The sequence below is a fragment of the Schistocerca americana genome, chromosome 2 (genome assembly GCF_021461395.2).
Source record: "Schistocerca americana isolate TAMUIC-IGC-003095 chromosome 2, iqSchAmer2.1, whole genome shotgun sequence".
Classification (NCBI taxonomy): domain Eukaryota; kingdom Metazoa; phylum Arthropoda; class Insecta; order Orthoptera; family Acrididae; genus Schistocerca; species Schistocerca americana.
In genome coordinates this window covers 72414555-72430467 of record NC_060120.1, presented here as the reverse complement: position 1 = coordinate 72430467, position 15913 = coordinate 72414555, and the positions used below count along the sequence as shown (strand labels likewise).

General features: G+C 42.3%; 1 protein-coding gene across 8 annotated transcripts in view; it reads right to left on the bottom strand.

The window, feature by feature from the left end:
- The window catches only part of LOC124594774 (leukocyte elastase inhibitor-like), a 193857-nt gene that overhangs the window by 115483 nt on the left and 62461 nt on the right, over positions 1-15913 (bottom strand). For all 8 annotated transcript variants that reach the window (XM_047133174.1, XM_047133176.1, XM_047133173.1 and 5 more), the window contains exons 6-7: positions 11435-11620; positions 3779-3920 (exon numbers count right to left, since the gene is read on the bottom strand). In XM_047133174.1, coding sequence (XP_046989130.1) covers positions 3779-3920; positions 11435-11620 — 328 coding nt within the window. The remainder of the gene's footprint in view (positions 1-3778; positions 3921-11434; positions 11621-15913) is intronic.

Here is a 15913-nt window from a genome sequence, read left to right as displayed (position 1 = left end):
GTGTGAGTGGAGAGTTCGATTGCGGACGCAAGAGCAGCGAGGTCCGTACAGAGCGACAACACGCCGGAACCGCTGGCGGCGTGTATGGACTGCCGGATCGAAGGGCAGTGGTCACGAAGGTGTACGACCTCGTCGAAACCGGATCCTGCATGTTTAAGTTGAGTGCATTGCAATTCGTGCCGCTGCTCGTAGTGTCGTTGAGGCGAAAGCAGCGAGTGGAGTACCTGGGGAAGGCGGATCTGATTAGCCTTCCTGAGCTGCTAATTACTATTTACTATTTTCAGCTTCTTACATTGTTGAGTTCAACCAGCGGTATTTTTCTGTCTTGTGGTCGCTAACACCCCAGTTACCTGCCCTGGGGGGTAGTGTATACAACGGCAGTGTACATTTCCTCGCCTTGCCGCCGTAGTCCAGTGAGGCGTGTAAGTTTGACAGCTTCTTGATTGTAGGTTGTTGCGACCTGATTGGCTTGTTTTCAAAAATTATTTATTAAAAATAAATGAGTGAAATTGCAAAACAAACCAACAGTAATTTATTTGGGCCCCATCCACAACCGTAACCCAATCCTGCCTTCTTTAACTACCAGGTTTCAAAAAGATTACAGTTTCAGAAAAATTGGATGATTTATTCAAGAGAAAGTCAATAACGTGCTGGTCCACCTCTGGCCTTACGTAAGCAGTTATTCGGCTTGGCAGTGATTGATAGAGGTGTTGGATGTCCTCCTGAGGGACGTCGTGCCGAATCCTGACCAACTGGTCAAAAAAACAAACCGAATGGAACACCCATCCCATAATGCTCGAAACGTTCTCAGCTGCGGAGAGATCTGGATACTTTGCTGGCCAAGCTGGGATTTGTCAAGGACGAAGACAGGTAATAGAAACTCTCACTGGGTGCAGACGGGCACAATCTTGCTGGAATGTCTGCTGAGGATGGCTTGCTATGAAGGGCACCAAGACGGGACGTAGAGTATCGTTGGTTGATTGGTTGGTTTCGGGAAGGAGACCAGACAGCGAGGTCATCGGTCTCATCGGATTAGGGAAGGACGGGGAAGGAAATCGGCCGTGCCCTTTGAAAGGAACCATCCCGGCACTTGCCTGGAGCGATTTAGGGAAATCACGGAAAACCTTAATCAGGATGGCCGGACGCGGGATTGAACCGTCGTCCTCCCGAATGCGAGTCCAGTGTCTAACCACTGCGCCACCTCGCTCGGTGTAGAATATCGTCGACGTACCGCTATGCCGTGATGGTGCATTGACAACGACCAAGGTGGTACTGCTATGAAAAGAAATGGCACCCCAGATAATCACTGCTGATTGTCGGGCAGTATGGCACCCCACCACTCTCTGGACCCTACGCTGTTCATCGGGCTCAATTCGAGGCGGGACTCACTGAAGACAACACTACTCCAGTCCAAGTCGACGACGTGTCTGGAGACGCTCCGGAGAGCGATGGCATACCAGACTGATGGTCAACTCGCCATACTGCCAGACAACCAGGATCCCAGCCACAGGCTCAAGTCCCGTAAGCCATCATGGAGATTAGGGCAACAGCTGATCGAGGACAATTATGATGTCGACGAAGCCTGGCGTCGGGAATGGGATACGTCTAACCCTGATCACCTTAACTTAGTCTCGGATCCAACCGTACGGCCCGAGGGCTTCGGTCTTCCCAGAAAATCTTGGACAACTTTAAATCGTATCCGAACAGGCTATGGTAGATGTAATTACTGGAAGCACAAATGGTTACAGACTGACTCACCCAACTGCGACTGTGGGAATCCACTAACTCTACATCATATCGCAATGGACTGCCATACGAGGAGATTCCCTGGCACAATGCAGGAGCTGCACCTCCTGGAGGGAGATGCTTCTGGCTGGCTGAGGAACTTGGACATACAACCATGAGTCTGGTCTACTCTTTTCCTTCTGAAAAACCTATTACTAGATACTATTACTGTAATTTCTATGTATTTTTGTGTGTTTTGTGTTTTACTTCCTTTTTTAGATCTAATAATTGTTTGTTGCCTGTAACATATTGACCATTCATTGTTTTTACACGTTGTTTGTGTTATTACTTACTTACTGCTGTATTCTATTAGCCATACGAAATATATATATACCAGGAGTGATGGTCTGCGGTGACGCTTCTTTTCACAGCGGGACGCCTTTGTTTGTCATCCGCGGCACCCTTACAGCAAATCGTTACGTCGACGATATTCCATTTCGTTGCCCTCCAAGGCAAGCCATCCTGGTCTTACGTTTCAGCGAGATAATTACCGCCCACACACGGCGAGAGTTTCTATGCTTGGCGTTTTGCTTGACAATACCATGGCTAGCAAGATCGCCGAATCTCTTCCCCAGTTGAGAAAGTTAGGAGCATTACGAGCAGGGCCCTCCAACCATCTCAAGATTTAGACAACCTAAACCGTCGAATGGGCAGAGTTTGGCACGATATCCATCAGAAGGACATCCAACAACTCTGTCAATGTAGACCAAGCTGGAAACTGCTTATTAAAGGCCAGAGATGGACCAACGTGCTTCTGACTTGCTCGATTCGTGAAGTTCTTTCTCCTGAATAAGTCATCCAACTTTTCCAAAACTGTAAACATTTGTTTTTCTGTATATGTACATCACATCTACTGATTTATGTACCATTCGTATAATTCCTTCGTTGAACGTTGGTTTTTTCCTTTTCGTTTTTTTTCTTAGACTGTGTTATTTACGGCTGACTTGTTGAGCATTTGTGATAGAGAACATCGTCTTTGCTAAAAAGCAATTGTGATGCTAATTACTGCTTTTGTATCATATGAAGCGTCATTTGTTGGCCATTTTGTGCTCTTTCCTTTTAGTTTCAATAAAACCCAATGCCATTTCAAGCACGTGTGTCAATTTTTACCTCTACCTACATTATTCCGTGAAGTGTTGAATTTTCGAATGTTAACGGATTTTTGGGTCACCCTGTTCTATACGCATGAACAAAGCTATGACTTTTATGACAATAACTGGCAATCTGGTAGGTTATCAGCTGTGGCCAAAGCCGTTAATTCATTCAGTAAAATATTGAGAAATGTTGCTTAAGTACCCAAAGATGGATATGTAAATTCACAGCACGCGTTGACCTATGTTACTGTCTGACGTTTTAAAACGCATCAGTCTAGTGTGAACTCATATGTCTCATCGATAATTGCCATTGATTCATTTTATCGTAATCAGTATTGTGTTTCTACCAATTTCATGAATATCTGGCGCTGATTTTATCAGTGACATTTACTATGTTTACACTAGCCATATCATGTCAGTCTGTCAGAGTATTTCAGTTGTTTTAAAAATGTCTTTACTTGCAGTCACAGTTTCAAAGAACATAACCTGCTATTTTCATCGAAGCTGGTGGCTCAGTAGAGTCGAGTGATGGTACGTAATGCCCTTCGATTGGCAAGTAGGAATTCATTTCTCACAACTCATGTTCAGCAGTGCAAACTGTCTTGACTGTATTGTTCATCTATACAGATGTGCGATACGTCAAATATCCTGACTCTATTGACCATTTTTTATTTATTCATCCTTCTACCAGACACTTTGCTCAAGCATTTTTGCAGCTCACTACTAACATCTCAATTCTCTCACGGTAACAAGGAACAAGAAAAATCGCTGAAGAACGACGTTTTGATGAAGTGCAGAATACTAAATTCAAGTATTTGAATCTTGTGATGCTTTTGTAAAGAAGAGAGTAGACAATTTACAGTTAAACGAGCCTACGAGCATAATAAGTAACTTCTTACCGGTAGCAGCGGCGGCTTCTGTTCCCTTCTCGTTGACTTCGACGAAAGCCTTGTGTAAGACCTTGTCCACCTTAAGTCGCTCTGCGTCAGTAATTCCAGAGAAATTAGAGGCGAAGTCATCAAACATGTCGATCATTCCGAGCTGAAAATAGGATGTAGATTAAAGGATTAAAGTTATGACTAAATCTGAGTGACATTATAAATTCACTAGTGTGTAATTAAAATAGTTGACGCATCTAAAGGCGTGACAAAAAATGGGTCAAATGGCTCTGAGCACTATGGGACTTAACATCTACGGTCATCAGTCCCCTAGAACTTAGAACTACTTAACCCTAACTAACCTATGGACAGCACACAACACCCAGTCATCACGAGGCAGAGAAAATCCCTGACCCCGCCGGGAATCGAACCCGGGAACCCGGGCGCGGGAAGTGAGAACGCTACCGCACGACCACGAGCTGCGGACAAAGGCGTGATATACGGAAGTCAGATTTCTATGCAGAAGTCAAAAGCGGCAGTTTTCTTTGAAGGAGTCAAAGGTGGTAGTAAAGGCAATGAGTGCAAATGTTGTAGAGCTGAAGGGGTAGAAACCACGAAATCACACTGAACCCATAACAATTTTTTCCCACACTGGAACAGAAGTTTGTTACTTCGAGCATCGTATTTTAGTCTGTCTCGTCTGCACAGAATTAGCAAAGGATTGAATTTCCTATCATCTGAGTAAAACTGCCTTTCCGGCTATGTCTTTCAACGTGCTGGTTTCTTTTGGTGATTAAGGAAGTTTTCCATTACGTCAGGGCGCTTTCTGTAAACTACAGATTAATTAATACGAGAACTATCCTGAAAGGCATCTCCGTTTTCATGTACCAAGGAAAGGGCCTGATCTGCACACTTTCGTCAGCGAACCTAGAAATTTTGTGTCGAGAAAGCCACGCTGATACTCATTCGCCTACATTAGCCGTTCGAAATGACTTTATGATGGTGGGATAATTGGCCGTTGTCTGTAGTCAGCAACGAACTGGTACCTAAAATTCCCCCAAGTGTCTGAATCCTTCTGAGATACACTAAGCAAACTGAGAACCGCTATTGTAAACAAGGAACACGGTCTCTTGACCATCAGTGTCGTATTGTTCTTATACCATATGCTGATCACACACTTCCCAGGAATCGTAAGTTCAGACAGGACGTTTTTGAACAAACGCGCAGCCTCCCTGACTTAATTCCGCGTGGTTTCTCTATTTCTACATAACTGAACAAACGGCTTATCTCTCAACCCCTTTACTCCGACTAAAAACTTCAGGATTCTCTCATGGGCTAATTGCAATCTAAAACGGTAGATCAATTGCGCGCGTACTGCTATTCAGGATAAACAGTAGACTCCTTTCTCTCACACTACGTTTCTTTCTAACCGAATAACGCACAGGATGACCCGAAAGTCTGTTAACATGCAGTTATTCGCGGAATAATGTAAGTAGAGAGGTAAAAACTGACACACATGCCTGAAATGACATGTGGTTTTATTGAAACCAGATACGAGTCTAAAACCTGGCCAACAGATGCCGCTGTGCAGGAAGACTCAGTGACGCTCCATGATAATCGTGTATAAAATGAGCTGTAGTGTGAGAGGGAGTTAGATAATCCCTAGCCTGGCTGATGAGCAGTTGCTGAAAGATACGACTTTTATCCAGGATGACGGTCCACTCCACGTTGCTACATGTGTGACAGATCTCTTGCGCACATCGTTTGGTGTTGATTATGTACTGAGCCACCACGCTCGTTATGTTTAGCCTCCCAGGTCCCCAGACCTCAATCCGTGGGATTATCAGTTGTAGGGCTGCCCAAAGTTGCAAGTCTACCGCGATCGTCCGGTCTCAATATGGATGCTAAAAGACAACATCCGACAGCAGTTTCTCACCACACATACTGATATGTTCACAACATTGCCGGCCGCGGTGGTCTCGCGGTTCTAGGCGCGCAGTCCGGAACCGTGCGACTGCTACGGTCGCAGGTTCGAATCCTGCCTCGGGCATAGATGTGTGTGATGTCCTTAGGTTAGTTAGGTTTAAGTAGTTCTAAGTTCTAGGGGACTGATGACCACAGCAGTTCAGTCCCATAGTGCTCAGAGCCATTTGAACCATTTTTTAGTTCACAACATTGTCGCTCGACTGCAGGTATAGCTGACGAATGACGACGAATATGTTGAGCAATTTTTATAGAGTACGTCGTCTTTGCCACAAATCAATTGTGATGCTAATTACTGCTTTTGTATCATATGAAGCGTCATTTGTTGGTCATTTTTCGCAGTTTTCTTTTGGTTTCAGTAAAACACAAAGTCATCTCAAGCACGTGTGTCAATTTTTTCCTCTATCTGCATTATTCCGTCAAGCATTGAATTTTCAAATGTTAACGGATTTTTGCGGTCACCCTGTTCTATACCCATGGACAACGGGATGACTTTTATGACAATAACTGCCAATCTGGTAGGTTATCAGCTGTGGCCAAAGCCGTTAATTAATTCAGTAAAGTATTGAGAAATGTTGCTTACGTTCTCAGAGATCGATATGTAAATTCACAACATGTTAAAGTCTGGCGTTTTTAAACGCATCAATCAAGTGTGGACTGATATGTCTCATCGATAATTGCCATTTATGAATTTTATCGTAATCTGTATCATGTTTCTACCAATTTCATGAATATCTGGCGCTGATTATATCACTGACATCAGTGACTGAAAAGACTGAGCAGCTGACACGTATCTTAATTTATCTCCATTTTTGTATAGTTAGTTGCACGTCCCATTTTTGTTGTGATGTACGAATCTGACGGAATCGTTGTTGGACGACACGATAGGAGGGGCCGAGGGGCCGCCTGAAGTTTAGGTCACTTGAGAAGGAAGCAATGACCAGCGCCAGATAGGCATTCAAGGGTCTTGTATTTTACGACAAGGCTTCGGCGAGCCGCGCACGTTCAAGATACCACATATTGTGCCCACAAGCTGTGCGGCCCAGAACACTGGTTAAAAAAAAATAGGAAAATTGTGAATTGTATGAATGTGTAGTGTTTGTTTTTTCCGACATTCCCGAAAGAACAGATACAATGGATTCATATAATTGGTTTCTGGTCGTATGTAAAGTACACAAGCGGCAAGACGCAGTCAATACCTTCGCTGCGCAGTGCCGATGGTACTGTTACCGACGACTGTGCCGCTAAAGCGGAGTTATTGAACGCAGTTTTCCGAAATTCCTTCACCAGGGAAGATGAATGGAATATTCCAGAATTTGAAACATGAACATTTGCTAGCATGAGTTTCTTATAAGTAGATACCTTAGGGGTTGCGAAGCAACTCAAATCGCTTGATACGGGCAAGTCTTCAGGTCCACATTGTATACCGATTAGGTACCCTTCAGATTACGCTGATACAATAGCTCCCTACTTAGCACTCATATACAACCGCTCGCTCACCGATAGATCTGTACCTACAGATCGGAAAATTGCGCAGGTCGCACCAGTGTTTAAGAAGGGTAGTAGGAGTAATCCATCTAACTACAGACCTATATCATTGACGTAGGTTTGCAGTAGGGTTTTGGAGCATATACTGTATTCAAACATTATGAATCACCTCGAAGGGAACGATCTATTCATACGTAATCAGCATGGTTGCAGAAAACATCGTTCTTGTGCAACGCAGCTAGCTCTTTATTCGCACGAAGTAATGGCGGCTATCGACAGGGGATCTCAAGTTGATTCCGTATTTCTAGATTTCCGGAAAGCTTTTGACACCGTTCCTCACAAGCGACTTCTAATCAAGCTGCGGGCCTATGGGGTATCGTCTCAGTTGTTCGACTGGATTCGTGATTTCCTGTCAGGAAGGTCGCAGTTCGTAGTAATAGACGGCAAATCATCGAGTAAAACTGAAGTGATATCAGGTGTTCCCCAGGGAAGCGTCCTGGGACCTCTGCTGTTCCCGATCTATATAAATGTCCTGGGTGACAATCTGAGCAGTTCTCTTAGGTTGTTCGCAGATGATGCTGTAATTTACCGTCTAGTAAGGTCATCCGAAGAAGTTGCAAAGCGATTTAGAAAAGATTGCTGTATGGTGTGGCAAGTGGCAGCTGACGCTAAATCACGAAAAGTGTGAGGCGATCCACATAAGTTCCAAAAGAAATCCGTTGGAATTCGATTACTCGATAAATAGTACAATTCTCAAGGCTGTCAATTCAACTAAGTACCTGGGTGTTAAAATTACGAACAACTTCAGTTGGAAAGACCACATAGATAATATTGTGGGGAAGGCGAGCCAAAGGCTGCGTTTCATTGGCAGGACACTTATAAGATGCAACGGCTTACACTACACTCGTTCGTCCTCTGTTAGAATATTGCTGCGCGGTGTGGGATCCTTACCAGGTCCACTAAAGAGACGGCTTACACTACACTCGTTCGTCCTCTGTTAGAATATTGCTGCGCGGTGTGGGATCCTTACCAGGTGGGATTGACGGAGGACATCGAAAGGGTGCAAAAAAAGGCAGCTCGTTTTGTATTATCACGTAGTAGGGGGGAGAGTGTGGCAGATATGATACGCGAATTGGGATGGAAGTCATTTTCGTCGCGGCGAGATCTATTTACGAAATTTCAGTCACCAACTTTCTCTTCCGAATGTGAAAATATTTTGTTGAGCCCAACCTACATAGGTAGGAATGATCATCAAAATAAAATAATAGAAATCAGAGCTCGAACAGAAATGTTTAGGTGTTCGTTTTTCCCGCGCGCTGTTCGGGAATGGAATGGTAGATGGTATGATTGTGGTTCGATGAACCCTCTGCCAAGCACTTAAATGTGAATTGCAGAGTAGTGATGTAGATGTAGATGTAGATGTAGATATTATAATGGCTAATGGTGATTATGTAGGGAGGAAATACATCGATGTTGTTTTACAATTTTTAAAATGAATTTGTTTTAAACTGTTCCAGTATTTTACTCATAAAATAAAGGAGGTTACGTAGCCGATTGCCTTGGTTGCAGGTAGCGTCATCAAAGAGCGAAGTGTGGAGGGCGTACAATTAGTGTGTTAAAAGCTATTCAATCTGTACGACAATTATGATCGTCTCATTTGTTGAAACGACGATACAAAGGATGTGCCAAGTGATAAACGAATGTTAAACACCAACACTTCATGTGATTCATATTTTTCTACTGTTTATCTTCAGTGCTTTTCCCGTACTTTGTGTATGCCTTGCTACTATTCTTCTTCTTCTTTTCCTTCGGCGTTTGTCCTGCGTGCCTGCGGGGTCCTCTACATGGGTCCGTTGTCTCCATTTCGCTCTATCACGGGGTGCATCTGTGTGAATGTTTACTCATTTACGGTCTTTATGAATTGTATCAGCCCTACGTGGGGATCGTCCTTCGGGTCCACTGCCGACGACTTCAAGTGTGTAACCCGCCTTGGCAACAGACTCATCACCAGCCCGTGAAACATGCCCAAACCAAAGAAGACGACTCTCACGCATCTTGTCGTGGATCGGTGCAACACCAAACTGTTTCCTAATGCTGTCTTTGTACCGGATCCAGAAGGCAACATTTGCATAAACATGTGACAGAATTTTTACGGTCGGCTCGTCACATAGCCTGTCAGCATGCTTTTTAGAGCTACTGCCAGCAGCAGGAAAGGTCGCTCCCAACATGGAGTACAGACGCTGCTGAAGTTGGTTTTTCCACCTTCATCGCCGTTGGGTCCGCAGAGCTAGTCCGTCGTTGAAACTGTTGACTAACTTCAAGAGAAATGGAAAGAGGTATGCCTTGCTACTATTGGTGTCCATTTATTAATTTGTTCTGAATATGGCCAGTTTCCATATTTGTATGTGATTCGTAAAATATTATGTTATTTATTGGTCATATTATAGGGTCGATAATTTGAATTCTAGCTAGAGGACAGGAGAAGCTTGAAGGAAGTTCCTCTGTGTGAAAGACGCAAAGACGTGCCATGCAAAACGTAGACGATGCGAAGAAAGTGGAAAGTACCAGTCTGTCGATAGCTATTAAACTGTGCATGCCCCAACGTGAAAACGAGGCTAAAACATCTACGGTTCTATGTAATTCGAGCCTCAGATGTATGCTTGTTCCACGTGTAACAGTGTGGAACACTTTTATTGTGTTCCATTGCAGATGGCAATGGGGAAAAAGAGCCATGTGTAAACTACGTACTGTGCGGCTGGTCCCGGCGGAGGTTCGAGTCCTCCCTCGGGCATGGGTGTGTGTGTTTGTCCTTAGGATAATTTAGGTTAAGTAGCGTGTAAGCTTAGGGACTGATGACCTTAGCAGTTAAAGTCCCATAAGATTTCACACACACACACACAGTAAACTACGTAAATACTGAGGCTATGTGTATGCAATACTTGCAGACGTCAACACAGCCCTAAGCACCGTTGCCTTCAGACAAAGTCCTTTTTTAGCATTGTAAAAACATAAGGGTCAGTATTTATTGTGTCTTCATTTGCGAATATATGAGCCAAATTCAACTTATATTCGTAGCCAAACGTTTATATTACGGCAATAGTACATGTGACAGGGTCCTGATCTGTTTCCTAAAGCATATGATACGTCATAATTACAATGTCCAGCCATATTTTGTTAACAAAGAATTTCAGAGATTAAAATTTGCCTGAAAAACAATTTAGTGACTGAGTCAAGCAAAAATGTTTCATATTAGGCTATTGAGCAATACAGGAATATAACATGAATAACATAAAAAGTTAAACATTAGTTTCAAAATTATTTATTTCGACTGTGCTATTCAACAGTCATTTAAAATAAATGTTTAAATTATTTTTCATTGTTTCGTAAGTGTGATAAGCGTATGTGCCCGTGTACTGATGGAAACCCCATGTAATGGAACTTAGTCGCCAGGTTAACTTCCACTATAAGTTTTGATGTTGCTTTTTTAAGATTCATCGTCAGTGTATGTGTAATCGCTAATATGAGGGAGTTGTTTTCTCATTAACTAGTATCCCACAGTGAAGTGCCAAATCAACACTTTGTTCGTACGGTGAATCCTTGAAATAGTTTTCTCATGAATCAGTTAGCGAAGAAATTACACACTTATTGAAATTCTGGGTTCAAATATTATAATTTTCTTGATTTCTCGATCTATGCTGGATTTGGATTGGAGATTGTAATTTTACCTTGCTACAACTTGTGGGAAGATCTTTGTGTAACCCATCAGAAACGTTCCACAATCAACTCTTTTTTTACGTATTGATGACGGTGTGTTTCGGAGACGAAAATACAACTGAGTCCGATTTATTAAACTAACCATTAGTAACACGACCACTGACAAAATTTTGAAAAATATCTGCACATGGCTTGGAGAATTGTGAGATGCTGTTATAAGATCTGTCGTGTGGTAATGAGTATCCACACAAAACATAGTAATGTAAACGGGTTTCAAGCATAAGTAACCTACAATAAACAGTTCGCCTGTCTCCCGAAACATTTTAGTAGCGTGTTCCACGCTTAAATGACAGATACATTAAGATCCCGTACTACTGAGTTTGTTGTGACGCATGCTTTTTTGTCTTTTTTTTTTAATCCAGTATTGCGATACTTTTAATTAACCGTAAACACATAGAAAGCAGTTGACATACACCACTTGGCTAAACTTACCCTAGCTAGTGGACCGCTAAGTTCTTTTGAGTATTCCATTTTGAATTTGGGTAAATAGACATATACTTTTGTCCCATACATGTTGTTCACAGTGTCTTGGAGACTGAAGTCGGCAAGTTTCGCCTCAAGGCTTGCCAAACCGTTAACTTCTCGGGGTAGAAGGATCATCATGTTGAGACGTTCTCCCTGTAGAAAGAAAAAATGAAAGCAATATGAGTCACAATTTTTTATTTTATATATATATATATATATATATATATATATATATATATATATATATATATTAGATTATTATCCTTTCTTACGTTCTCGTAAATATTACTCAGATTACTAGCAATCAAGACATTTACGTAGTATTAATTGCGTTATGACTCAAACGCTCATCAATCGAAATGTGTAGAGATCCAAACAAATACACCGAAGGGAAAAACTCGCGAACACCAAGAAGGAGTTTTGCGGCATAAACGAAAGTTCGTAGGCGTGTTTCTACATTTGAAAGGTGAACACTATTCTAATTTGGCGCCAGTCGCACAAGACTGGCGCCAGTAGCGCCACTATGAGGAGGCACATAAGGTTTCATTTAAATACACTCTCTAAAAATCGGGGATGTACGTTATCTATGAGATTGGGCGTGATGAGTTGATGTTCGTCAGGAATGGCCTTAAGACGACATAGAGCCCATTATCAATACCTCACTGAGTTTAAACGGGCTCGTGTAATAGGGTTACTAGAAGCTAGCGTTTTAGAACATATACTGTAATCGAACATTATGAAGTACCTCGAAGAAAACGATTTATTGACATATAGTCAGCCAGGATTCAGAAAATATCGTTCTTGTGAAACACAACTAGCTCTTCACACTCATGAAGTATAAGTGCTATCGACAGGGGATGTCAAATTGATTTCATATTTTTAAATTTCCAGAAGGCTTTCGACACCGTTCCTCACAAGCGTCTTCTAATCAAACTGCGTGCCTACGGAGTATCGCCACAGTTGTGCGACTAGACTCGTGATTTCCTGTCGGAAAGGCCACAGTTCGTAGTAATAGACGGAAAGTCATCCAGTAAAACAGAACTAATATACGGCATTTACCAAGGAAGTGTTATAGGCCCTCTATTGTTCCTGATCTATATTAACGACATAGGAGACAATATAAGTATCCGTCTTAGATTGTTTGCGTATGATGCTGTCATTTACCGTCTTGTAAAGTCATCAGATGATCAAAACGACTTGCAAAATGATATAGATAAGATCTCTCAATGGTGCGAAAAGTGGTAATTGACCCCGGATAAAGAAAAGTGCGAAGTTATTCACATGTGTACTAAAAGAAATCAGCTAAATTTCGATTACGCGATGTTGTTGTTGTTGTTGTGGTCTTCAGTCCTGAGACTGGTTTGATGCAGCTCTCCATGTTACTATATCCTGTGCAAGCTTCGTCATCTCCCAGTACCTACTGCAACCTACATCCTTCTGAATCTGTTTAGTGTATTCATCTTTTGGTCTCCCTCTACGATTTTTACCCTCCACGCTTCCCTCCAATACTAAATTGGTGATCCCTTGATACCTCAGTACATGTCCTACCAACCGATCCCATCTTCTAGTCAAGTTGTGCCACAAACTTCTCTTTTCCCCAATCCCATTCAGTACCTCATTAGTTATATGATCTACCCATCTAATCTTCAGCATTCTTCTGTAGCACTACATTTCGAAAGCTTATATTCTCTTCTTGTCCAAACTAGTTATCGTCCATGTTTCACTTCCATACATGGCTACGCCCCATACAAATACTTTCAGAAACGACTTCCTGATACTTAAATCTATACCCGATGTTAACAAATTTCTCTTCTTCAGAAACGTATTCCTTGCCATTGCCAGTCTACATTTTATATCCTCTCTATTTCGACCATCATCAGTTATTTTGCTCCCCAAATAGCAAAACTCCTTTACTACTTTAAGTGTGTCATTTCCTAATCTAATTCCCTCAGCATCACCCGACTTAATTTGATTACATTCCATTATCCTCGTTTTGCTTTTGATGATGTTGATCTTATACCCTCCTTTCAAGACACTATACATTCCGTTCAACTGCTCTTCCAAGTCCTTTGCTGTCTCTGACAGAATTACAATGTCATCGGCGAACTTAAAGTTTTTGTTTCTTCTCCATGGATTTTAATACCTACTTCGAATTTTTCTTTTGTTTCCTTCACTGCTAGCTCAATATACAGATTGAATAACATCGTGGAGAGGCTACAACCCTGTCTCACTCCCTTTCCAACCACTGCCTCCCTGTCATGCCCCTCGACTCTTATAACTGCCATCTGGTTTCTGTACAAATTGTAAATAACCTTTCGCTCCCTGTATTTTACCCCTGCCACCTTTAGAATTTGAAAGAGAGTATTCCAGTCAGCATTGTCAAAAGCTTCCTCTAAGTCTACAAATGCTAGAAACGTAGGTTTGCCTTTCCTTAATCTTTCTTCTAAGATAAGTCGTAAGGTCAGTATTGCCTCACGTGTTCCGATATTTCTACGGAATCCAGACCGAATTTCCCCGAGGTCGGCTTGTATTAGTTTTCCCATTCGTCTGTAAAGAATTCGCATTAGTATTTTGCAGCCGTGACTTATTAAACTGATAGTTCGGTAATTGTCACATCTGTCAGCACCTGCTTTCTTTGGGATTGGAATTACTATATTCTTCTTGAAGTCTGAGGGTATTTCGCCTGTCTCATACATCTTGCTCACCAGATGGTAGAGCTTGATCAGGACTGGCTCTCCGAAAGCCGTCAGTAGTTCTAATGGAATGTTGTCTACTCCCGGGGCCTTGTTTTCGACTCAGGTCTTTCAGTGCTCTGTCAAACTCTTCACACAGTATCGTATCTCCCATTTCATCTTCATCTACATTTTCTTCCATTTCCATAATATAGTCCTCTAGTACATCGCCCTTGTATAGACCCTCTATATACTCCTTCCACCTTTCTGCTTTCCCTTCTTTGCTTAGAACTGGGTTTCCATCTGAGCTCTTGATATTCATACAACTGGTTCTCTTTTCTCCAAAGGTCTCTTTAACTTTCCTGTAGGCAGTATCTATTTTACCCCTAGTGAGATAAGCGTCTACATCTTTGCATTTGTCCTCCAGCCATCCCTCCTTAGCCATTTTGCACATCCTGTCGATGTCATTTTTGAGACGTTTGTACTCCTTTATGCCAGCTTCATTTACTGCATTTTTATATTTTCCCCTTTCATCAATTAAATTCCATATTTCTTCTGTTACCCAAGGATTTCTACTAGCCCTCGTCTTTTTACCTACTTGATCCTCTGCTGCCTTCACTACTTCATCTCTCAAAGCTACCCATTCTCCTTCTACTGTATTTCTTTCCCCCCATTCCTGTCAATTGTTCCCTTATGCTCTCCCAGAAACTCTGTACAACCGCTGGTTTAGTCAGTTTATCCAGGTCCCATCTCCTTAAATTCCCACGTTTTTGCAGTTTCTTCAGTTTTAATCTACAGTTCATAACCAACAGATTGTGGTCAGAGTCCACATTTGCCCCAGGAAATGTCTTACTATTTAAAACCTGGTTCCCAAATCTCTGTCTTACCATTAGCCATGATTAAGTTGTGCTCTGTGCAAAATTCTACCAGGCGGCTTCCTCTTTCATTTCTTACCCCCAATCCATATTCACCTACTACGTTTCCTTCTCACCCTTTTCCTACTACCGAATTCCAATCACCCATGACTATTAAATTCTCGTCTCTCTGCACTATCTCAATAATTTATTTCATCATACATTTCTTCAATTTCTTCGTCATCTGCAGAGCTAGTTGGCATATAAAGTTGTACTACTGTAGTGGGCGTGGGCTTCGTGTCTATCTTGGCCACAATAATGCGTTCGCTATGCTGTTTGTAGTAGCTTACCCGCACTCCTATTTTGTTATTCATTATTAAACCGACTCCTGCATTACCCCTATACGATTTTGTATTTATAACCCTGTATCCGCCTGACCAAAAGTCTTGTTCCTCCTGCCACCTGCCTCGTGATGACTGGGTGTTGTGTGATGTCCTTAGGTTAGTTACGTTTAAGTAGTTCTAAGTTCTAGGGGACTGATGACCATAGCTGTTAAGTCCCATAGTCCTCAGAGCCATTTTTGAACCTCCTGCCACCGAACTTCACTAATTCCTACTATATCTAACTTTAACCTATCCATTTCCCTTTTTAAATTTTCTAACCCACCTGCTCGATTAAGGGATCTGACATTCCACGCTCCAATCCGTAGAACGCCAGTATTCTTTCTCCTGATAACGACGTCCTCCTGAGTAGTCCCCGTCCGGAGATCCGAATGGGGGACTATTTTACCTCCGGAATATTTTACCCAAGAGGACGCCATCATTTAACCATACAGTAAAGCTGCATGCCCTCGGGAAAAATTACGGCTGTAGTTTCCCCTTGCTTTCAGCCGTTCGCAGTACCAGCACAGCAAGGGCGTT